The 25,316-nt window shown below is 40.4% G+C and overlaps 1 protein-coding gene across 1 annotated transcript in view; it reads left to right on the top strand.

The window, feature by feature from the left end:
- Positions 1-1,373: 1,373 nt before the first annotated feature.
- MGAT4A (alpha-1,3-mannosyl-glycoprotein 4-beta-N-acetylglucosaminyltransferase A) overlaps positions 1,374-25,316 on the top strand; it is an 81,385-nt gene continuing 57,442 nt past the window's right edge. The window contains exons 1-2 of the mRNA XM_042460580.1: positions 1,374-1,505; positions 7,800-8,129. Coding sequence (XP_042316514.1) covers positions 8,036-8,129 — 94 coding nt within the window. The 5' untranslated portion in view covers positions 1,374-1,505; positions 7,800-8,035. The remainder of the gene's footprint in view (positions 1,506-7,799; positions 8,130-25,316) is intronic.

Genomic DNA, 25,316 nt, shown 5'->3' with positions numbered 1-25,316 from the left:
TTTTATTTAGACAACTGGGTCTATTGTCGGAATTTAATTGCTTCTCAATTTTTTTGCATAAGAAACTCCGGCAGCTGTGACTATATAAAGGAATTTGGTATATTTTAAACATTCATACACCCAAAAAAGCTACACAGAGGAAGCCTTGTATGCAAAGCAGTGATTAAGAGTCAGTGTGTTGAGGCAGTTTGAGTGTCAGACTATGACTCTGGAGGCCAGGGTTCGAATCCTGGCTGAGCCATAGAAACCCTTTGGGTGGCTTTGGGCAAGTCACACTGTCTCAGCCTCAGAGGAAAGCAATGACAAACCCACTCTGAAGAAACTTGCCAAGAAAACCCTTATGCTAGGTTTGCCTTAGTGTTACCATTAAATTGGAAGTAATAATAATAATAATAATAATAATAATAATAATAATAATTTATATTTCCTGCCTCTCCCTGAGGATCGAGGCGGGATCACTTCAATAAAACAACACAATACAGTATAGAAATATAATCAATAAAATGCTAACATTAGTACTGTACAATAAAATAGCATTAGACCATCGTCTGATCATCCGATAATCATACAATCCTAGTCTGAAGCGGAGCAATTCATTTTAATAATCTCCTATATAAGACTGAAGACACACAGTACACACCATGCTATAATGTTTTAATGTTTTTTTAATGTATTAAAATTTTTATTGTAAAGTTTATTTTTATTTAAAAATGTTTTTTTACTTGTGATCCCTCTTGGGACCAAGCAGTTTTGGTTAAAAGTGAAATAAATAAATAATTGAGGCTGAGAGAGTGTGACTTGGCCATCGGGGGAATCTGAATAAATAAATAAAAATAAACAAAGTGAAACAAACAAACAATAAATAATAATAGGGAATCTGAATCTTCTCTTCCAGAGTCCTTTTTACCCTGTTGTGTTGTTGTTGTTGTGTACCTCCAAGCAACATTTTAACTAATGAGGGTCCTATCCTGGAGTTGTCTTGGCAAGTTTCTTCAGAGGAGGAGTGTGTGCCATTGCCATCCTCTGAGGCTGAGAGTGTGTGACTTCCCCATCCAAGGCCACCCAGTGCAGCATTATTATTATTATTATGTATGTAAATCCTCCAAGCGGGGATCGAACCCGTGACTCCAGCGTCCTAAACCCAACGCCCGACCCCCTAGGCCACAGTGGAGACTGACCTCGCGAGACTTCCGCCCCTCAAACAGACTGACGTCTGAGTGGAGCTCGGGTTTGGAAAAGAGCCGGCGTGTGATTGGTCCCTGGGGCGTGTCCCCTCGTCCAATGGCAGCCCGGGTCAGGGAAAGGAGGCGGGTGCTTTGATGCAAGCCGGGGAGAGCTGCGCTGACAGGAGTCAGATGCTGCCTGGAGAGCGGAGGGAGAGGGAGCGGGAGCTCCTCGCTGGCAGGAGAGCAAGAGGAAGGAGGGATCCGCAGCAGCCTCACCTGCCTCCCTTTCTCCTTAGGAGCCCTGAGCTCCCTCCGCAGGAGCTGAAGGAGGGACCCAAGGTGAGCCTCTGCTGCTCAGTCCAGGGAGGGAGGCAGGGAAGGAGGGAGGCAGGGAGGGAGGGAGCGGGCTCAGCAATGCGGCACCTCTGGAGCCCTCTCCCTTTGGACCTCTGGGCACAGAGACATGGGGAAAGGCAGGGGCTGGACCAGGGATGGCTGGCTGTGCGCATGGAACGTGTGAATGAGGAGACACGTCTCACTGGCTGACAGCACACTGTGAGTGGGGGAACCCGTGTCGCTGGCTACCTATGCACCCATGGGACGTGTGAGTGAGGGGACACGTGTCACTGGTTAGGTAAGCACACATGGAACGTGTGAATGAGGGACCCATGTCATTATTTATCCTGGCTTTCTCCCAAGGCGGCTCACAATAACAACTAAAAACATAGTGCCATAAAATAATTAAAGGATCAGTTAAAAACAATCTAAAGTTACAAACATTAAAACCACAAGAAAACCACAATACCCATCCCATATAAAACCCGTGGGGGACTCTTGTCACTGGTTGCCTATGCAAGCATGGAAGGTGTGAGAGGGGAACCTGTGTCGCTGGCTGACTGCACAGTGTGAGTGGGGGACTTGTGTCACTGGTTAGGTATGCATGGTATGGAAGGTGTGAGTGAGGGGACTCAGGTTGCTGGTTTGCTATATGTGCATGTCATGTGTGAGTGATGGGACTCGTGTCATTGGTTAGTTATACACGCATGGAACGTGTGAATGAGGGAACTCTTGTTGTTGGTTAGCTGTTCATATATGGATCCTGTGAGTGAGGGGACCCGTATTGTTGGTTAGCTATGGACGCATGTCAATAAAAGTATAGCGTCTAGATCAAGAGAAGTAATAGTGCCATTCTATTCTGCTTTGGTCAGGCCTCACCTGGAATATTGTGTCCAGTTCTGGGTACCACAATTCAAAAAGGATGTGGAGAAACTGGAGCATGTCCAAAGGAGGGCAACTAAAATGGTGAAGGGTCTGGAAATCATGTCCTATGAGGAACGACTTAGGGAGCTGGGGAAGTTTAGCCTGGAGAAAAGAAGGTTAAGAGGTGATATGATAGCCCTATTTAAATATTTGAAGACATATTTGAAGTCATATTGAAGAGGGAGCAAGCTTGTTTTCTACTGCTCCAGAGAACAGGACCCAGAACAATGGATGCAAGCTACAGGAAAAGAGATTCCACCTCAACATTAGGAGGAACTTCCTGAAAGTAAGGGCTGTTCGACAGTGGAACACAATCCCTCAGAGTAGTGGAGTCTCCTTCCCTAGAGGTATTTAAAAAGAGGCTGGATGGCCATCTGTCGGGAATGCTTTGACTGAGATTTCCTGCATGGCAGGGGGTTGGACTGGATGGCCCTTGTGGTCTCTTCCAACTCTATGATTCTGTGTAACATGTGAATGAAGGGACTTGGGTTCTTGGTTATTTCTATCCCGCCTAGTTATTTCTACCCCATGGAATGTGTGAATGAAGGCACCCATAGCACTGGCTGGCTGCACAGTGTGAATGGGGGGCTCATGTTGCTGGCTACCTATGCATGCATGCATGGAACATGTGAGTGAGGGGACTCAGGTTGCTGGTTAGCTATGCACACCTTCTGTGGGTTAAGCCTGCTTTGTGTCCCACTCTGCTTGGGTAGAGACCCAGAGTGACCTAGTGGTTTGAGCATTGGACTGTGACTCTGGAGACCAGGGTTTGAATCCCAGCTCAGCCATGGAAGCCCACTGGGTGACCTTGGTCAGCTCACACTCTCTCAGTCTCAGGGGATGGCTGTGGTAAAAACTCACTCTGAAGAAACTTGCCAAGAACCCCCTGTGATAGACTTAGGGTCGCCATAAGATGGAAACGGCTTGGAGGCACACAACAACTGCTTGTGGGGCCGCCTTTTTCATGGGGAGGTTGGAGTGCTTTTTTTTTTTTTTTTTTTTTTAGGCATGTTTTCTGGCACATGAGTCTATTCCAGCCTAGTGGAGGGGGCATATGTGGGAGTGCAAACAGCCTGACACTGAGAGTTTTCTCCCCTTGCCTTACACACAGGTATGTGTGAGAGTGGGAGGGTGTGTTGCTATACAAAACCAGGAGACTGCTCCACATGGAAGCAAAAAGGCACTGGTGTCTGTGACCTAAATCCAACAGCTAGTCCCTGGCAGAGTAAACCCATTGAATCCACGGGACCTTTGCATACCAACATCTATAGAAATTCCATTGATTTCTGTGAGTCTGCTTTCATTGGGTCTAGCAGTTCAATTTAGGCCTCAGCGTCTAGGATTTAGTCATGCTGAATTTTGTTTTGTGTTGCCTTGCTTGATCATGGCGAAGATTGTTGAAGCAGCCAGCAGATATTTCCTTGAAGCATCAGCATACCTGTTTGCCCTTAGTGACCCTTGGATTTATGGTTTTTCTTATCAAAACTGTTTTAGTTTGGCTTATCGTTGTTTATCTTGGCACTGAGATGTGCTGTTATGTGTGCTGCATCTCTTGTTTCCTCATTTCTCATCTTTCCTCACAGTAGTTCTCTGTCCAGCGTTTGACACTCTGCAGTCAGTGTCATTTTTGTGAGTGTGCCACACGGTGGTAGGCAAAGCAATGGGTATTTCCTATATAAACTACAGCCTGTGGTGTTTCCTTTTCTTTCTCATTCTTTTCGGTTGGGATTGACGATTGCAGAATAACTTGGTGATTGGAGCAGAAACCATCCTAAACAATTAGTGTGTTTAACCTTTACTGTGTTAAACCTTTACTCACAGATTTTTGTCCATTGTTGTGAATGAGGACCAGTGTGTATAAAATAAAACCGAATACTGGTCATCATCACCATCCACTGCTATGAATGAGGACCAGCATCTATAAAATGCAATTGATGCTACCTGGTCACCATCACCATCCATTGGTCACCATTACAGTACCATCCATTGGTCACCATTACCATCCATTGCTATGAATGAGGCTCAGTGTGTATAAAATACAGTTGAATACTAGTCACCATCACCATCCACTGCTATGAATGATGATCAGTGTGTATAAAACACAAGTGAATACTGGTTACCATTACTATTCATTGCTACGAATGAGGACCAATGTGTATAAAATACAATTGATGCTACCTGCTTACCATTACCGTCCATTGGTCACCATTACCATCCATTGTTATGAATGAGGATCAGTATGTATAAAATACAGTCAGCCCTCCTTATCCACAAATTTTTTATCCACGGATTCAAACACCCACAGCTTGGAAATATTCCCCCAAAGTATAAATTCCAAATAGCAAACCTTGATTTTCCATTTTATACAAGGGACATCTTTTTGCTATGCCATTATATTTACTTCAGCATCCACAGATTTTGTTATCCAGAGGGGGAACAAAAACCCAACGTATAACAAGGGCCCACTGTGCAATTGAATACTGGTCACCATCACCATCCATTGCTATGAATGAGTATTTGTGTGAATAAAATACAATTGATGCTACTTGTTAATCACCATCCATTGCTATGAATGAGGACCAGTGTGCATAAATTACAATTGATGGTATCTGGTCACCATCATTATATCCTGTTTCTTATTTGCTGACTTTAAGGTAGGGTATGTGGCTCCGCTCTTCTCCACTTTATCCTCACAACAACTTTGTGAGGTAGTCCAGGCTGAAGAAGGAACAGCATATGTGACTGGCCCAAGGCCACCCAGTGAATATTCAAGACCTAGTAGGTACTCCGAAATCTGACTCTGTCCCCTATTCCACATGGGCACTTCTTCAAGGGAACCATAGTTCAATCCTGTCCACCTTTAAGCTTTTTTTCCCCCTTTAAATGTCACTGGGCTGAAAGTTTGCATGAACACTGGGTCCAGCGGGAGAGTACAAGGCTGACCCTCTTGTGTGCATCTCAGAGTTTATTTCCTCTGTTTTTGTGTGAGAGTCATCTTGGCTTGATCTGGGTGAGTGTCTGTTGTTCTCCTGAAGTAGCCAGTAAATCTCAGTGAAACATTTGTTGGTAGACAAATTCATGGGGTTGCCTTAAGTCGACAGGCGACATAGAGTAATGTGCACATACATAGACCAGCTTCATATATTTAATACATTTGCTCTGTTACTGTCGTTCTTGTGCTTTGTCATCAGTTTTCCCCAATCAGATCTGACTGAGAACTGTGTTTTAGCCTTGAATGCTCTTGTCTTGAGTCGACAGTAGGACATGCTTTTGAAGGAAGGAGCTAATAAGTTTTTGTGTGTGAAATATGGCAGTGTGTGCTCCTGCATGTCTATATGTTTTTGGGAAATAATAACAATTTTTATACCCTTCCTTAAGATATGCTGGTAGTGCTACTTGTGGTATTTTTGCAATGAAAGAGGGAGAAAAGCAAACGATGCTGACTTGTTTAATATATCTGAAGGAGGAACTTGCAGAAATGAAGAAGGGATCAGTACTTTATGCCTTGTAGTCTTCTCACCAGTTGGTTGTCTCAGACTAATTAAAACTGTAAAAAAGAGCAAAGAGCTGATATAGAAAAAAGCTTTCTAAAATTTAGAATAGTTAGACATTGGTGATTTCTTTCTTTCTTTCTTTCTTTCTTTTTTTTTTTTGTATCTTTTAAAAAGGTTATATACTCTGAGCACTGAAACAGGTGTCACCACTTCTAGTGTTTGCTCAGTGTACTCAAAATGGTAAGTGAAATGTTTCTCAATTCAAAACAGTTTTATTTGTAATTGTGATCCAGTGGTGTATTGCTTCCTTTAAAGCTTGGGTTTTCAAATGCATCCCTAGGACTGTCCCAGCCCCAAATGGATGCTCCCCTCCTCCCCTGGTACCATCTACACTCCAGAAGCTCAGCATCCTGAAAACCATTTCAGCAGTTTTGTGATGAGAAAATTAAGACAATGCTGCTCCTGTCAATTAATAGGATGTTTTTCAGTGTCAGTTGGAGTACCTTGTTGTTTTGTTTATTATATTTGTAGCCCATGGTGTAGTGATTTCAGAGCTGGACTTTGATGTTGGGAGACCAGGGTTCAAATTCCTGTTCAGCCATGAAAGTTTACTGGGCGACCTTGGGCAAGTCACACTCTCTGACCCACAGAGGAAGACAAAGACAAAATTCCTCCAAATAAATTTTCCAAGAAAATTCTAGGAGCAGGTGAAGGTAGTTAACCCATATTTATAGCCTAAGTTTTGTTCAGTGTACTCCATACAATATGCATGGCTCTTTTATTCCCTACTCTGTGCTCACAATAGCTGTGTGAGACTGGGAGAAGAATAACTGGTCCAAGATCATCCAGGAAGTTTTATGGTTCATTGGGGACTAATAGAACCTGGATCACCCATAGTCTAATCTCACATACTGATCACCACACCAGCTATAATATTAAGTGTGAAGCCCAGTGTGGGATATGTCTTGCTGTATTTATCCATGGAAGTCCATCAGCCTCTGTCCAGGAAATACATAAACAGACTTTCAACCAAGATAAAGTTCTTAATAAGAGTATATATTACAGACCCACTTTCTGGATCAAGGAACACATAGACATCTTTTTCTGTCAATTCCATTTTTGGACAGAACAATCCTGAGTGTGTTGGTGGGGGCCCTACAGTGGACAATTCCTGATGGTGATCTCTTGGGTTTATGCTGCCACATGAGCAGAGGGGCTCTTCTAATCTAACACCTCTCCGCCAGATTTAGGATTGCTCATGGCTACCCGCTGGGTCATTTTAATGGCTTAATTATCCATCTGTATTTTATTTTTAAAAAGCAGCCTCTTGAAAAAGCAAGTCACTAATATATGGTGTGTGGCACTCTATAGAACTTTTTCATTGTTGCTTTATTTATTTCACCTTTATGACAAAACATTTGTTTGCATGTCATCTGTCAGGAATGGTTCCATGATTTCCATGTGTCTGTGTAGACTCTCCAGTAGAGTGTCCTGGCAAGATAATGGCCACCATTTTGATTGTTTCCAATGATGTCAACAATTCCCTATACAGTCAGCTCTCACCATTTTAATATGCGATGGCATATAATGGGACTTCAACATCCACAGATTTTGGTATCCAGCAGTTACCAAGAGCCCATTGTAATAGCTTTTTAAAAAGGGAAAGCCAACACGCTGATTTACTGTTATTGACAATATTGGTTGGAGGGGACTTGGAGTGTTGTAGTCCAAAAAAGTTATGTTTCCAAACTCTAGTATGGCTTGCCTAATGTGATCTAGTAAGCGTATGTCAGGAGTGAAATTATAACCAGGACACTGTTATTTGCACCTCAGACTTTGTGTTTCTGAGATGGCTTTGATTTTTCCTTTTGTTTTGTAGGGAGTGGAGAAATAAATAAGAATGGATCAGTTTCCCAAAGGCTTTGAGGATAAAAGAACAGTCTCCAGTGATACCGACACTGCATTGGCACGACAATGATTTGGAAATGACACAGCAGTGTTCTTCTGTCCTACTGGTGAAGCAACATTACATGGAATAGACTGGCTTCTAGGGAACAAATAACACTTAAATCCTCAGTGCTGGCCAGATATAAACCAGTGTGATGTTGAAATGAGATGAGGCTCCGAAATGGAACTGTGGCCACTGCATTATTTTTCATCACATCTTTTGTGAGTTTGTCTTGGTACACAGCATGGCAGAATGGGAAAGGTAAGTGGCATCGTTCCTGAAAAATAATGTACAGCTGTGCATGTGGCACACATTGAGATCAGTTGGATTAATTTGAGCTGCCTCCCTTTCCCCATATGTAGACTAATATTCTGAGTAGCAGCCTCATGATTTCTGCTTAGAATTCGGCCACTTTGTCCTTTTTTTAAGACTTTAAAAAGCTGTGAAACAGAGAGTAAGCAGACCATAGCTACCTTCTTTTCAACTTCCTAAACATGAGAGGACCTGAGTAAAAAGGAAAAATCTCCTGGAGAAGTAACAGTTTATGTTTTGTGTGTGTGTATGTAAAGGTCCTAAATTCTCCTTTTATATCAGAATATAGTGGATTCCTTCTTTCTATTTGATTTATATTCAGGATGTTCTGAGAACCACATAAAGTAAATATTCCAGTTTCCATCGCTACTTCTATGCTTGCAGTGATTGAGGTCTGGTCCTGCACTGTTTTGATTATTAGTTCTGTACAATAAAAAGAAAGAAAGAATCCCAAAGTAGTTACACTTTTCAGCTAAAGCATGCACTGTAGTAATGTTTCAGAGAATGCAGGAGATTATGTCTTTGGCTTGTTTTCTTCTTTTCTTTATTTGAATTGATGGCTAAAGAGGTAATTCATACCCCTGGACATAACTAGAATGAAGTATAAGCGCACACAAGGTCAATATGGATTAGATACCCCCAGTATTTTCTAGAGAAGCACTTTCTGTTTGCTTAGTTGAAGAAAAAAGAAATAAAGCAAACAGTGTTGGATGTTTCCCTCGAAATAAACTCAATTGGTAAAATTTAGATTGGATCAAATGAATCACTTTTCATTGTGAAAAAGTGCAAATTCATTAAAATAATAATAAAAAGGCTTTTTAATAGTGATAAGTGCTAATGAATACATCAGAAGTGTTCATTGTTTTTATTCTAATGAATGCAATTGGAACTGTTATGATGCTCTTAGTGGCTACAGTCATGTTGGCCTCTTATGCTCTTTTTCAAATAAATCCTCCTCACTGCTTTATTTTTAACAGGGATCATGTAGACTCTCCCTACAGTAAATAAGCATATAAAAAGCAGAGTTTTAAAGCCCAGCCGGACTGCAGTTGCAAAGGGCTTCCTGTGTGATTCTTCAGATGAATGATAATTGTGCAAAATGTGTCTCTGGAACATTTTCCATTGTGTGACCCTAAGAGGACACTTCAGATAAGAAAGCAAATAGGAGAAGTGGAAAAGAGTTTGATGACAGTTTGCTATTTCTGTCTTTAAAGACCTGGAGGAAAAACTGGCTTTAATGCCAAGGCAGAAATTGGTTTGATCTATCCTAGGCCCCATTCCCACTGGCTTATAACACAGATCAAGAATCGAATCATGGGTGCATCGTTCCCATTTGAGTGCGCATTTGATCCCCATTGCATGGATTTCGTTCCCATTGGAATACGGATCTGATCCCCATGTATTCGATTTTTCCTTGGAAAACCCGAATCAGTGGTGGATAAACCGGTTTAAAAAGGGTGCACATTTTTAGAGATTTTTCCTGCACCTCCTGAGTCCAATTCGGGGCAAATGAATGGGAACGACAAGGGTGTCTGATTCGGGAACTTGGAGATGGGAGGAGCAGTGCTTAAGGGACTGGACTGGGGGTGTCACCCACTTTGTTCTCTTTCCTGCATTACCGGCACCATTTTCTCCCGTTTGCATAGCCTTTCCCCCGGTGGAGTGGGAAGCAGGGTAAGGCGATCACATATGTTTTATTGTTTTTAAAATTAAGCTTTCGATCGCCTAGGCGCTCTGTCGGGTGTCCAAACATAGCAAATTGCTACATTGACCTCCAAATACGGTAAACACATTACGGCCCCCCTGCAACTTCCCCCCTGCTCCACGTGCATTGATCGACGTGTGAGGAGACCCATTGGACACCATTTTAACTATGATTTTTTTCTTTTTTTTTTACATGCCTGCTCAATCGCCCCCCAAACAGCCCAGGGAGCAATGGGGGAGGCAAAGGGACTTGGGGGGATGGAGGCTCCCTTTCCCCTTTCCCAGAGGGAATCTGGGAAGACACAGGAGAGTCTGGGAGGCAAAGGGACATGGAGGGGATAGAGGCTCCTTCTCCCTTTCCCAGAGGGGAAAAGCACCTAAGTGATTGAATGGCTGTGACATCAAGCGCTTAGGCGTTTGACAGCTGCTTTAAAAAAAGAGGTTCTGGAAGGACAATGGGAACAGGGACTAAAAAAAGTCCACTTCAAATTACAACCCAGAAAATTTCAATGGGAATGAAAACATGGGTAAAAAACACCCGAGTCCGTTTGCCCCCTTTCGTAATGGGAACGAGGGAGCAGATTCGAATACGACTCAGGAAAAAAATCCAAGTCAGAATCACAGCAATATAAGCTGCTTCTTTTGCCCAGTGGGAATGGGGTCCTAGACTGTTGGCCAGCTGCCGGGGGCAGGGGGGGATATACTCACTTGTTGAAATGTATCAGAGCTCAGAAAAATTACTTCATGTACTTCAGTATCCAATAATCCCCCCCCCCCTCAGGTGGGGGAGCTCTGGGAGCTGAAGTCCAAAAAAGAACTTTTCTGAGCTCTGAAACTGTACAGTGAAAATAAACTGTACAGTAGTACCAGCCAAAAGACAGTCTTTTTTTATAAAGGAAAGAAGTCATCCTATAGTTGAGATTACGCTTGATATTAGAGAGGAGTAAAGGAAAAAAGGACTCTTAATATAAGAATCTATAGAGGTAGTTAAACTAAATTACTATTGATTAACAGATTTAGCTTCTTCATTGTGAGTAGAATGACCTGCTTGCTGTCGATAAAATGTTTGTATAAAGCTGGTTTCAGAATTTGTTTTGTTGATAGGAGGACATGAGCTCAAGCCTGTGGAGGCAAAAAAATGCAGCTGGTTACCATGAATTTGAAATTTTCTACCTCTCTTCTTTTAGCTCGAGGATATGATAGAGCTGAACTAATAGTGCAGAGGCTCAAGGATATAGAGATGGCAATCTCAGATAACTGCATTTAAAATTTGTTGATCTAAAAATTTTATGCCTCTTTTATTTCTCCATATTTGTCACTTCCAAGGTACCTGGTAGATTTGCCAGATATCAAGATGAGTATAACATTTACTCAGGCAAAGTTAAATGCTATCCCTTTGACAGATTCGATGGATCAGCAATGGGGACATTTTAAGGTGGACAGAGTATGCAGTTGTGGTTCTCTGTCTGTTGACGATATTACTCATGTGTTCCTCAAATGTTCCAGCTATAGATCTTAGAAATAAATATATCAACCACTGTTAAAATCAATGAAGAGAAGGTCATATTCTGTGAAAGGTTGTTTTGTGCTGTTGATGGATGTGGTTCTTCTGAACATCTAAATTTCTTGTCAGTACTTTGCAGCTGCGTAATGCAAGGCTTTAAAGGCTGTATAGAAAATTACCCAAAATCTGATAGTCCAGGGGAAGAATTTTATTATTTATTTAAAGTATTTCTTTATTGCCTCACAGACTAGAAGGGTTCCTGAGGCGATGCACAAATAAAAATCAATTAAAACAGTACAAAGATAAAATCATTTTAAAACACGTTAAAATACTCTTTAAAAACTCCTAAAAGCAAGCTAAAACAATGCTACAATCCAGTTTTGAAACAGTTAAAACACCAATTTCAAACAATGCCACGAATTAACAACACTCATTTGGTTGGCCACTGGAAGCTTAAAAGAGATGGGCCAGCCTAACTTCCTTGGATAGGGAATTCCATAGTCAAGGAGCTGCAACAAAGAAAGCTCTGTTACATGAAACCACCAACCTAACTTCACAAGATGCTGGTACACACAACAGGGCTTCCTCTGATGACCTGGCAGGCTCATATGGGATGAGGTGGTCTTTCATTTATCTTGGCCCCAAATCATTTAGGGCTTTGTGGGTGAACACCAGCACCTTGAATTGAGCTCAGAAACAAATTGGTAGCCAGTGAAGTTCTTGCAGGACTGGTGTTATATGGTCTCTAAAATCCACTCCTGACAAAAGTCTGGCTGCTGCATTTTGCACTAGCTGCACTAATTTTAGAGTTTTAAATTCTATAATGCTGAATGAATTATTCCTTGAGTTTTAACTGCATAATGGCAATTTGCTGAAGTACAATAAACTTCTATTTTGTATAAAGTATCTTTAAACAAATTATTTTTAAATACTACTACAAAATGTCTTTGGATAAAAATAGGAACAACGTGACTAAGAAATAAGAATGTGAGCAAGTTAAAACTCCTTAGGAAAAATACAGTTCATCTAGGATTCTTCAGACTTTTATCATACCAATCCCTGGAGGTTTTCCTTTTTTTTAAATCCACTATTCAGTAACTTTGAAACTTGGTCAGAGTCCAAGAGCAAATTTTAATAGGATTCTATTCTTACGTGCTGAACTTTTTAATGCCAAAGCTATTTTAACTTCAGCTTTGCAAATCACTTATATATACTAATTGGTTCGGCTTTTCCAAATCAGTGATCCCCACACTTTGCTTTACTAGCCACTTGTTATTCATGATTGTTGCCCATTCCTTCTAGTATATACAAAGGGTTTTGTACAAGTTCAGGTCTGTTCTTTTCTGCCCTCCAGTTTAAAGACTGTAAGAAAACTTCTGAGCAGTGTAAGGGACTCATGCTGTCCCTTATGTTTTCCAGGTTATCAGACAAGAAAATGTTGGTTTCACACTATACTCTTGAATTTACTGAATATTCTTGGAGGGGGGGGGGTGTTTTTCTTCTGTATATTGGGCTAACAGGACTTAAACACACTAAAGGCACCAGTTCCCATCTGATCTTGTATTTTTTGTAAGCTAAGCATGGTAAGCCCTGGTTAGCACTTGGATGGGAGGCAGCCAATGAATACCAAGTGCTGTAGGCTGTATTTCACAGGAAAGAACTGTCAAAATCACCTCTGAGTATTCCTTACCTAAGAAAACTCTATGAAATGCACGGCATCACCATAAATCAACAGGTGAACGGGTGTGGTCACCATTAGTATACCTGGTATCTGGAGCCTTCTTTGCAAATAATTCCTTATGTCTAGAAGTAAATAATTGACTATGTCTTGTGGATGTTGACTTTGCCTGATATCTCACTGTGCTCAGGGTTACTTGAGCCACCTTGAATCCCATTTTGGGCTAAAGGCAGGATATAATTCCAATAAATAAATACTTTTAAACAAATGTAATTAAGACTACAATTTTAGTTAATCCTACATTAAATAATGGGCCTGTCTTTGGAAAATGCTGGTGAAGTAGTGGTATGGAAGCAGCATGAAGACAAAAGTCAATATTTTGTGCTCTGAGGTGAAACTTAGATTAAATCAATTGCCCCACTCAAACATAACTTTATCGGAAAGAAGCTTTCATCAACCTAGGAAATATAATCTCCTTATACCAGCATCTTTTCTGATGTTTAGATTAATTTGATAACTAGTATTTATTTTGTAGAAGCAAATTATCTGAACTGGGATGAATACTTCTTTCATGGAAGCTGCATGTGTGCACATACCCTGACCTGACCTTCTTTCAAATAGAATGTACTGTAATGACCTGGCTGGCTGCCTTACCTGGTCTTATTTGGCCTCTAAATTCCTATCAGAATGACTTCTTAAATGTTTGGCATAGTTACAGCCTTTCAAAATGCTTGCTTTGGAATGGATTATCTTAAACTGATGTGAGCATTCTAGAGCTGAGGTGTACAGTTTGTGACCCATAATATCATATGAAAGCCACCAGCCATGCTTTGTAGTCTTCATTAAGAAGTTGTAGATGTATAAGATCTGAAGAGAAACTAGACTTACTTACCCACATACAGATCTCATGCATTTCTCTTCAGCTCCCCAGACATACTTTTAACTTTATCTCAAGTACAGGGGTGCTACCAGCAACCACTGTTTCTTTTGCTTATCTTCTTCTGCTGTTCTGATTGGGCATTGGTTCAGCAGCAGCTGGCACAACCAGTCTCAGCAGGGTGTGAAAGCCAAGTCACCTACTTGGGTGGAATGTCACCATTGAAAAAAGGAGAAAACAGTAAGGAGATAAGCTTTCCGTTTTTGGTTTTCACTGTGCTTTTCAGCACTCTGTTCGCTACCACTGGAAAAAGACCAATGCTCATATTACTGTACAAAAAAATTCTAATGTGTGTGTTCCCTGTCAATTCTCCTTCCCCAATAGAGCCATCATTTTGACAGGAAAATACATCCATCACCATTGTTTTGCCACAGCACTCTGTAGCAGAAAATCCTGACACACAATATAGGGAATCATATACCTTTTCATCCAGCTTCTGGTGTGTATGTGGCCATCAGATGTACTTAGATGGAAAGTACTCAAAGAAGGATGGAACAGATGGTGCAGGGGGAATAGGCCCTGTTCATCCTGGATTGAGACTTTGGTATATTGTATCTTGGGGGGGGGGGAGATTTCTGATAACTACAATTTTCAGTAAGTGAAAAACCATGGAGAAATAGGGAGAATTACAGTGTTGATTGGTAAATGAAGGTACTGGTCAACATAACCTTGGATTTTCTTGACTGTAAGCCCATTGAACCATTCTTTGTGATGATAGCAACTCCAGCACCTCACTCTGCAACTGACCAAATATAGTGCTGAAAACTGGAAACACTGTCGCCACAGAGATACCCCTCGTCATCTCTTTGCTTTCCATGACTTTGGTTTTATGTAAGGAACAAGAAAATAAATATTGGAGGTTAATTTTATACCTAGTGGCTGCAAGATTAATAATTGCTGGAAAGTGGAAGCAAGAAGAAACACCTCCAGTAGAGAACTAGTTGATAAAAGTAAGCGAGATGAGAGAGATGTCTAGACTAACATTCATGGTAAATAATAAATCAATAAATAAGGTAGAGAAAGTTTGTTCACCAATTACGGAATACTGGGGAAAAACCTGGGGCATAAAGAGAAATCTTCTATAATTTTATTTGGAATACATAATAATTAAAAATAAATAAATGGGAAAACAGGGAAAAATAACATGGTATAGGGTGAAATTACTCATATGAGAAACAAACACAAACAAAGAGGAAAAAGAACTAATGGAAGGATTCATTAAATTTAAAATATTGGCTTACGAAGGAGTCACAAAAAGCAATATAACACTGTTGGAGCCTTTTCTGTTACATCCCTGCATTATATACAGCTAATGAAATTGCCAATGAATTGCAGTGGTGGCAAAATCAGTGACCATCACTGAATCTTGGGCCTCTCCAGCAATGTTCCCAGTGAGCTAGGGACAGGATTCGGTATTGTCCACCACTGACTTAGAGGGATGTGTAGGTTAGACCTGGTACCACCAATCTCTTTGCCAAACGCTGGCTATTTCTTTACACAAGCCTTTTATTTCTGGCCTGTAGTACTGCTGTCCAAGAGACATTGACAAGAGCTGCAGTGAATGAAGTTCTTGGTGGGAAGGGCAGAGTATAGAAAAGCCAAAAGCTGATATAGGATTACCACACTTAAATAGGTGAATCGATAATGTAAAACAGCCTTCCCTAACCTGAAACCCACAAAAAAAAATGTTTTTTAAGCAAGGGCAAATGCAGGATTAATGCTGAACATAAAAAACAAAAATAATGACCACAGAAGAAATACATAAATTCAATCCAGACAATAAACAATTAACAATTGAAATAGTCAAGGAATTCCTGTATCTAAAATCAAGTATTGACCAGAGTGGTGATTGCAGTCAAGAAATAAGAAGAAGGGTGGGAAAGACAGCTATGAAAGAATTGGAAAAGATCCTAACGAGTAAAGATACACAACTGAGCACTAAACTTGTATTCCCCATTACCATGTATGGATGTGAGAGCTGGACAGCATTTTGCATCTTAGACATAGTGATAATTTAGGAATATTCAAAAGCTTAACTTGAGTGGTGTGTCATTCTGCAAATCTGTGTTTTATGCTGGGCAATTCTAATGTTTAACTAAATTGTAACAATGGTGGTTTTTCTACAATATGTGAACCTTGGATTTAGTCCAGACTTAATCATGCTTAGAGTAGACCTATCAAAACCAATAGAATTAGTTAGATATGACGACTTTTCCATTGATTTCAGTGGAGATCCTCTAAGCATCACCCAGTCTGGATGCAACCCTGCACATTTAATTTTCTTTCAATCTTTCTGAGGCAAGTAGGGACTCATCTATACTTGCCAGAATACTCTGGGATGACCCCCAGAGTATCCTGACCCCAAATTTCCCCATATCTTGCAGGTTTCCCCCAGCAATGACAGGCAGCTGTCTTTCCATGCAGTTTCTATTTGTTTCCTGATGTTGCTGCTGAGCTCAGAATGAAGGACCCATCCACGCTATTGATGCTGGGCACCTTTTTCACCCCCAGAGTGACTCATGCCAACAGCAGCAGCACTGAGCAGTGAACTGGGACCATGAATGAAAAGGCAACCACTATTGTCACTGAACCCCCCTCAAAATCCATAGCAAGTAATGAGTTATTTAAATGCAGGTGGGGGGGAAGAAGCCCAAAATCAGGTGTGGGCATCATGAAGACAGCTTGAACCTGATTCAGGGTTTTGGGTTTGTATCGTGTAAGCAAAATGCAATGAGCCTGGGAGGGAACTTGAGGTAAATCACCCATGTAGACATGGCCTTGGAAAACAAATACAGGTAAACCTGAGTTAACTAAGTAGATCAGGCCTTACTACTTTAACAGAAAATTTGGTACTCCTATGAACTGCTATGGCAACGAATGAGATCCAGTACCTGCATCCCAATTTCCCCCAGGGTCAGGTGCTTCAGACAAAGAACAGTACATGCTGTACTCTACTGGAAGGAGGGAAAATATTTAAAAGGCCTCCATTGACATAATGAAAGAAATAATGTTTGCCAGCAGCCTTGATAACATGTACATAATCAAATGCAGCAGTAGTGACTTTTCATTTCTCTAGAAAAATGTTTGAGGACAAGGATTTAAAACATTGTTTGCTGGACAATAGTTTCTAGTCCTGCTTGGGATTAGAGCCATGTTCTTCTGCACGTGGCATCACACACACACCTCATGTGTGTGCAGTAGGCTAAGAACTGATTGAGTCAGTAGAGCACTTTTGACTAAGCTGCTTTTGATACCTTGAAATGCTCACAAACAACCTCTGAAGGAACGAAGGAACGGTGCCAGCATACAAGATGAAAAGGCTAGTAGCTATGGTGACAGAAGTGCCAGTTCGGTTTGGCTGGGAGGAGAAAACTTGCACTTGCAGTTGGAGAACAGGAGGGAGAGGCATGAGCTATTAGTAGAAAGAGCTCAGTAGAGGAAAGGAAACAAATACAGGGAACACAGCCTAAGGGTTGCTTGGGAATTGCTCCCAGAGGTTTTAGGAAAATATGTCCTGTTGCTCTTTCAGCCTTTTGGTATCAGAAAGGAAATAGGGTGGTGGTGGGGAGACACAGTTGTTGTGAACTTTGTGGGAACAAGTATTTCTCAAGGCTGTGCAGTCAGGGCAGGGTGTGTGTGTATTTGTGCATATGTATATACATGTATGTAGGTATATTCTTAATTTTTGTTGTATGCCTCCAGGTGATTTTGACTTAAGACAACCCTAAGGTGACCCTAACATAGGGTTTTCCTGGCACATTTCTTCAGAGAGAGTTTGCCATTGCCATCCTCTGAGACTGAGGGAGTGTGACTTGCCCAATGGCAACAAGTGGGTTCTTTTATATTTGAGCAGGTAATCAAACCTTGAATCTGAGTACCCCCTTGTTTATACTCTTCCTATCTGGAATGTTAAATATTGCAAGGAGTAGCATGTCTCATTTGGAGCATCTACTGTCCATTCCTGCAAAACCAGGACAGGTTCAGGACCCTTAAATTGCATCCATGTCCCATTGCTCTCCAGATGTGTAGGACAGAGATTTAGAATTTTCCCAAAAGTTCTCATACTCGACAAGTAATAGAATCTCTATGCATTAAGACATTCTCATTGGAAAAAAATAGTCACTATGAAATTTTTCACCCTTAGACAGAATAAAAGGACCAGTACTGTTTCCTCCCCCGCATCAGCAGTAGAAATAATGAAACAATTAATAATGGAAATTTTATTTTAACACATATTGTTTTGTGCAAAACACACATTTTTAAAAAATATAAACACATTTTTTTTGCAAACCTCAACATTTTAATGCAAAAATCTAGCACAAATATTTATAAAAAACCTTGCAGTGAGAAAACTCAAAGAGAAATGTGCAAAACTCTTGTAATCTCAGCCAGCAGGAGGGAAAATGTTTCTGTACTGATATATGAGAATGAAAGAAGCAAAATAATTAATCCAGTACCCTAAAGGCACCAAATCCTGTCTGACCTTGGAAGCTAAGAGGTTCAGTCCTGGTTCGAACTTTCATGGAAGACCATGATACTATTGGCTACACGATACTCTAGGCTATATTTCAGAGGAAGGAACTGGCAGAACCACCTCTGAGAATTCATTGCCTAAGAAAACCCAATGAAAGTCATGGCATCACCACAAGTGTACAGGTGATTTGAAGGCACATACACTTTGTTGGAAAATTTCCCCCCCCCCCCCCCCCCCCCCATCAAAGCCATCTGGGGGTTGTGGGAATAGTGGTGTAACAACTCTGGAAGGTGATGGGTTGAGAAAATGTCTACAGCACTTTGGAACAAGGTCTAAATACTTATGTTAGGCAAGTCAGCATCAGTCTTTTCCTTTGCAGGTAGACCAAACTGCACAGATGTAAGGCCCCTGGGCCTTGTTAGTTATTTTTCCACAGCTGTTTTTCTGGAGGGCTTTTTGGCTCGATAGTGGGAGAATGCAATCTGTCATGTTTTAGAAAGGTGAGCAAATCAATCTGATATTGGTACTAATTTCAGGATTGGAACAAAGAAGTGTTAGTTGCAGGCAGCAAATTAGGGCTGGAGTTGTGCCTGTTACCAACCACAGCATTTGGTGGAGGTAGGTGGTAATAACAGGGACATCTGTCAGTAATATTCAACATGGCTTTGCATATCCCACATTCAGAAGTGTTGACACGTTTGGATGTTAACTAATCAGTAGGCAAGGCGAAGAGTTTGGAGCAATCTTGTTAACTCTTGCCTTCTAAATTTCTTTACATCTGAAGCTGGACCTCTTGTTGTTTTATTTATGTTCTGCTTTTTCCATTAAATTGGGACTGAAAGCATCTTATACAATTTAAAAGAAATTCTGTAGAAACAAAAACTTATGCAAAGACAGGTATAGACATATACAGTGGAACCTCGCCTTACGCGGGGGATCTGTTCCGTTTATGGAGCGGGCACGCTGTACTAAGTTATTGTTATATCAGCCTGTGTACAAAATTAGAATAATTTAAAATGATAAGTTAAAAAGCAAGATGGATGGCTTTTCAGAACAGCACAGAAAATGGTTTGGGGAGGTACAGGGGAGAAAAATGGCTGAAAATCCTTTCTCCTTCATTCTGTCAACAGCCACCATCTGTCATCAGAGAGGCATCAAGTTGCTACTGCCTGATGAAAGTGTTTCTTAGTAAATTGTCTAATATCACTTATAATTTCTTTGATGTTGTATTATAGAATCAAAGAATCATAGATGTTGGAAGAGACCACAAGGGCCATCCAGTCCAACCCCTTGCCATATAGGAACTATTCTTAGCTTTTCTCTAAATATGAATGCAGGTAGTATATGAAGTATAAATCAAGCAAGTTGTATAATGTGCTTGCATTTAATTTACTTTTTCTCCTGGTATGAGAGCAAGAAATCTTCAGGCAGTTGTATTGCTTTTAGCCTGTAGCCTTGAATCAATATTAAAATGGAGATAAGGAAGTTTCTAATATGAATGGAATCTAAACACTGTTGCACGAGATACAGTGTGCCTATGTTATACGCGGGTGTGGCTTACGCAACTTCCATATGCTGCAAGTCTGTGCTGGAAGAAGCCTCGGAGGTAACAGGGTGTACTGTGGGCATAAGCCCCATTCCTTCTAATGGGGCTTGACTTTACGTGTTTATTCCCTTATGCTCGGGGATCCAGAATGGATCCCCGTGTAAGGGAAAGGTGCACTGTATTTATCTGATAGTATTCTTTTTTTTTTCTCCATAAGTAGTTACAGGCAAATCCACTAACATTTGGTTAACCATGATTAAGCAGAAAGGAGCAAACCATTGTTTGCATGTCCTGTCTACTTTCTCCTCTACACAATACTTAACCACAGCTAACTGTCCGGTTGGCAGCAATGTTAACTGCAGCTTGGGCTCGCTAGGATTTCTGGTGTTTCTGAAATATCAGCTTAGAGTAGGTGTCTGTTTCTGAAGTAACCCAAAACCATGGTTAACCTAGATGGCTAATTGTTCCTGTTTAAGCATTTTGTGTTCTAAAAGTGACAAATTGTGCAGCCATTTCTCCATTGTTATGGTTAGATTGTTATGGTTGTATGTGCACCAGCTCTCAGACCATTAATAATTACCCATTTCTGTTCTTTAATTTATTTGAATTGACATTGTATGCGTTTTCCTTTAAACTTGAATCTTATCCTTATACAGTGGTGCCTCGGGTTACGAAATTAATTCGTTCCGTGGCACCGTTCGTAACCCGAAAAGCCTTCGTAAGCCGAATTGCCATAGGCGCTAATGGGGAAAAGCCGCGATTCCGTGCGAAAAAGCCGAAAAAAGCACCAAAAGTTTTTTCGTAACCCGAAAAAACATTCGTAACCCGGAACAATGATTCCCTATGGGATTTTTTCGTATCCCGAAAATTTCGTAACCTGGGTATTTCGTATCCCGAGGTACCACTGTACTTTGTACCACAATGGAAAGATTGTCCATCTGAAGTACATTAAACTCTTTTTTATTTGATGGTTACAAATATTTCTTGTAACAGTTCTGAGACTGTACGTCTCAGCTGTCTTTAAGGTTTAAAATATAGTTTGAATTTTGTGTGAGCACTGATATTTTGACACGTCTTTGAACTGCTGACTAATCTAAATACAAAGCTTTTTGGGAAGCTGGCAAAGTAGCCCTAAATTCTTTATATTCCTCTTTATTTATCTAGATAGTCTCATTTTCCTCATTCATATTGATCTGTCAGTCACTCTCCCACTAGTCATAGCTTTATTTAAAGAATATTTTCATATTCTCTGTTTGGAAATATTTGAAATAATATCCTGCTGGTAGCTTTTTGAATATACCAGCTGTAATGAAAATACATTCTTACAACTTCCAACAATAGTTAAACAGATTTAATACTAACATTTTCAGGTAGAAAAGGGTAGAATTCAGAGGCTTGGCCTTGTTAGTCTGGAATATAAATATGTAAAGGGATCTTGTAGCACATTTGAGACTAACTGTGCTACAACTTCTTTCTCACAGTTAGACAAAGGTGCTACAAGATCCTATTACATGCTATCTTTCCAAGAATTTGTCTGTCCCAAATAAAAATATCTGAATAGATTCTTGAGTAACTCTTCAGATGTGTGAACTGGAATAGTTATCTAGGAGCAGAGTATGAAGTCAGGGTAGAGAAAAAACTGGCAGGAATGAGAATGCATGTCTTCTATTAACTGTTTTTGGCCAGTTGCCTCTCTGTAGTTCTAACACTATAAATGGGCTATTGTTATGAACATTCCATATATTTTCCTTCTAAGTGTGTTTCTGTCGTGGAGAAGTTCTGTCCCAGGTTTACCCCCTTACACAGCAAGATGTAGCACATTCATTAGGATTTATTATTTTATTAAAGTTGTTGTTGTGTGCCTTCAAATCACTTTCCACTTATGGGAGCCCTAAGGTGAACCTATCATGGGGCTTTTGGCACGTTTCTTCAAACAAGAAGTATTCAAACCTTTCTTTCCAGAGTCATAGTCCAATGCTCAAGCCGCTACACCCCACTGGCAGTCATGAAAGTTATTTGCAATTGGTAATTGTGTTTGTGATGCAGCTAGTGATGATCAATACAACTTTCTCACAGTGCAACTAGGGCTACATTGGACTGCCAGAGTGCATCAGCTAGAGCAGTGATTCTCAAATTCTGGCTTTCCAAGTGGTTTGCACTTTGGCTCCTAGAATCCCAGACCATTAGCCAAGATGGCTGAGGCTCTGGGGAGTTGAAGTCCAAAACACCTGGGAGGACCAAAGTTTGGAAATCACTGAACTAGAACAATTTATACCCACTCGTGTACTTATTTATGGCATTTCCATGCCTTTCCCCTGATTTAGCGGAAAAGGCCCTGGTTAATCCTCTGCCATCCCACTTTCTCAGCTGCTTTTAAAAATGTCCCAGTTTCTCTCTTCTCCATCCATTTCCCCTCTTTGATATTGTCTTACTTCAGTTGCTGCAGGCTGGGTTCATAGTGGAAATGTAGCTAGCTCTATATTAAAAGATAGAACAGAAAGTGGAAAGAGCAGAGTTTTAGCCTTCTCACTAGACTCAGTCCAAAGTAATAGCAGAACATCCTGTGATATGTAACTGCAAGTTTCTTGAGTTTAGAAAAAGAAATAAAAAGCAGGAGATGGGGACTGTCCTGCCAGGGGTGTTTCTAGGGGTGTGATGTTTGTGTGTGTGTGTGTGTACTGCACTGGATGACACGTCAGAGGGGAGTGTCTGCCTTCCCATGTGGAGTGTACCTCCACACCTCTCTGTGGGTAGACCAGGACTCCCGGAGACTGAAGGTCCTGAAAGGACCCAGTCCATCTATCTGGAGTTTGCAAGACATATTATTGATATGCCATTGCAAACTCCTGAAGGCTTTTCCCATTGCTGAAAAGCACTTGGATCCCTTTGGGACTTGTGAACAAGAGGGGTAGACTGGGACAACTCAAGGCACATACGGTCCTTTCATGTGTCCCGGTCCACCAGCTGTTGGCAGAAAATAGACCAGAGACCTTCTCTTCCGCAGCAACTCAATCTGCTCCTGAGGGACCCTGGGCCTAGTGGCTCTGACCCTGCTGGGATTGGCAGCATGAGGGTTACTACATTTGAGTGGTACCAGCCTTAGTTATGCCAATGAGTCTTGGCCAATTAAGAGGAGCTTTCCTTGAGGAAATCACCTTTGTGTTACAGCAGCCCAGGAATTTTGTACCAAGGGCTTTCTTAGTCACAGACACAATAATTTTCACTACCTCTTTGTAAAATACAAATTAGTGTTTCAGAGAAGTATTCCTATATTATTTTTTTTAAAAAAAATCCCCTCTCCCTTTCAGTTCCAGCAGCCTCTCCAGTTGCTGGGATGTTTTTAGACTGAGTGTGTGGTTTATTCATCATCTTTATTGGTAGGTGTTCTAGCAAAGTGCACTCTCTTTACTACTTTATTAATTTCATGTTATTTGGGGAAAGACAATGCAATCTGACACTTCGTAGTGGATAAAAATGGTCATTTGCAACTGATGAATATTACAAAAATAGTTGGGTTTTTTTTACTTGGCTTTTTATAGTATGTGTGCATATGTGTGTGGGCACATGTATATATCTCTAAATATACCTTTTGCAAGGCTCATTAAGTGGGCTGTCTTTGCAGTTATACTTGCAGCATTTACAGGCACAAAAATGTTGATAAAGTTTTCTCAATAAAACAAGCTTTTGTTTTTATTTTTCTTGTGTGGTAAGTAGGCAACCTGGTATCCTTCACATGTTTTGCTTTGGCGGTTGGCCATTTTGTTGTGGTGTGCCTCCAAGTCATCTTTGGCTTATGGTGACCCTAAGGCGAACCTGTCATAGGGTTTTCTTAAAGTTGTCCAAAGATTTCATTGAGTCAACATTTTCAAGTGAACCAAAGCAATTTTCTGGACTAATAACACAGTTGTCCCTGCTGTGCACTCCTCCAAAACCTGTGTTATAGTTCTCAGATCAAAAAATTGAAAAGTGTTTTAAAAATTTACCTCAGGATAAACATACATATACAAATGTGTGAATTGTATGAAAACTGTGTTTGTGCATGTATTTTAAATCACACATTTGATGCTGAAACAGACTTATGCATGCAAATCTGACAAGGCCTGGAAACAAGCTGATTCATCTTTCCTGACTCTGCTTTTATGAGTAAAATGGGAAGTCTGCAATGATGGTGGTGATGATTGTGCTGGTTAAGATTTTGAAGCTACTGGAAAATGCAACTGAGAGCTGTTAATGTAATGGAACTAAAACACATTTCATATGTAAAGTGTTAGGGAAAAAAGTGGGTACTAATTAGGTGAGAAATGTGACTTGTGGCAGATAGCTCTGTGAAATTAAATGAACTGTACCACTTGATTAGGTTCATCTTGAGGATAATTAGATTGCCATCTTATTCTGTTCTCTATAAGTCAGGTCAAAAGGTTGCCTCCTTAGTGTGAATGATAGCTTGAAGATAATAGTGTTCTTAGCAAGCTGTTGGTTGCTTTTTAGAATTCAGCTGATATGATATATGCAAATCCCAAATTAGGACATGAAATCTCCTAATGCTAAGTTATTTACTACCAAAGCCTGTGGCCCAAATCCTTTTTAACACTAAGTACTGTAATGGCTTTTAAAATAGGTCTGAGACCATTCTGCATATCTATTACAAGAATTAATAGTGAAAACATATATCTGTACTTGCTCAAAACACACATTTTGTGTATTAATTTTTAACAATGTTTGATCACAAATACTATAAAGCCTGCTAATTCTACTCCCTGTTGTTGTTTGTTTGTTTAAATTGGGGTTTTTTCCATTAATGTGTAAGACTACACCAGTACAAAGCTAAATCAGAAAATTAAGTATCAAAATGCATTCCAGATGTTATGGCCACTAGCATAAATAATAATTGTTCCCCAAAAGTTCCCTTTTAAAGCAAGTTGTTTTGGCTGAATTTTTGTTAATTGAAGGATCTGTTTCTGAATGGCAGTTCTTGCATGATAAAATAAAGTGATTAAAAAGAAGCAACTGGCACTTAATAATAATAATAATAATAATAATAATAATAAATGCTATTTGTATTTCCTGCTTCTCTCTGCGGATTGAGGCGGGATTACAACAGATAATAAAATCAACAATAAAATACAAGATACAGTATTATCTAAAATACAATCAATAGAACGAACAACAAAACTACTACCAGTCACTAAATGACCAAATCGTTGTATGTTTTCCATGCTATCAACGTCAGAAGTGGAAGGTCAGATGGATAGGCCAGCCAGAAGAGATCCGTTTTAAGTGCCTTCTTAAAGGC

This window comes from Sceloporus undulatus, chromosome 3, assembly GCF_019175285.1.
Source record: "Sceloporus undulatus isolate JIND9_A2432 ecotype Alabama chromosome 3, SceUnd_v1.1, whole genome shotgun sequence".
Classification (NCBI taxonomy): Eukaryota; Metazoa; Chordata; class Lepidosauria; order Squamata; family Phrynosomatidae; genus Sceloporus; species Sceloporus undulatus.
The sequence above is the reverse complement of the archived record's forward strand: the minus strand, read 5'-3'. Positions and strand labels throughout refer to the sequence as shown.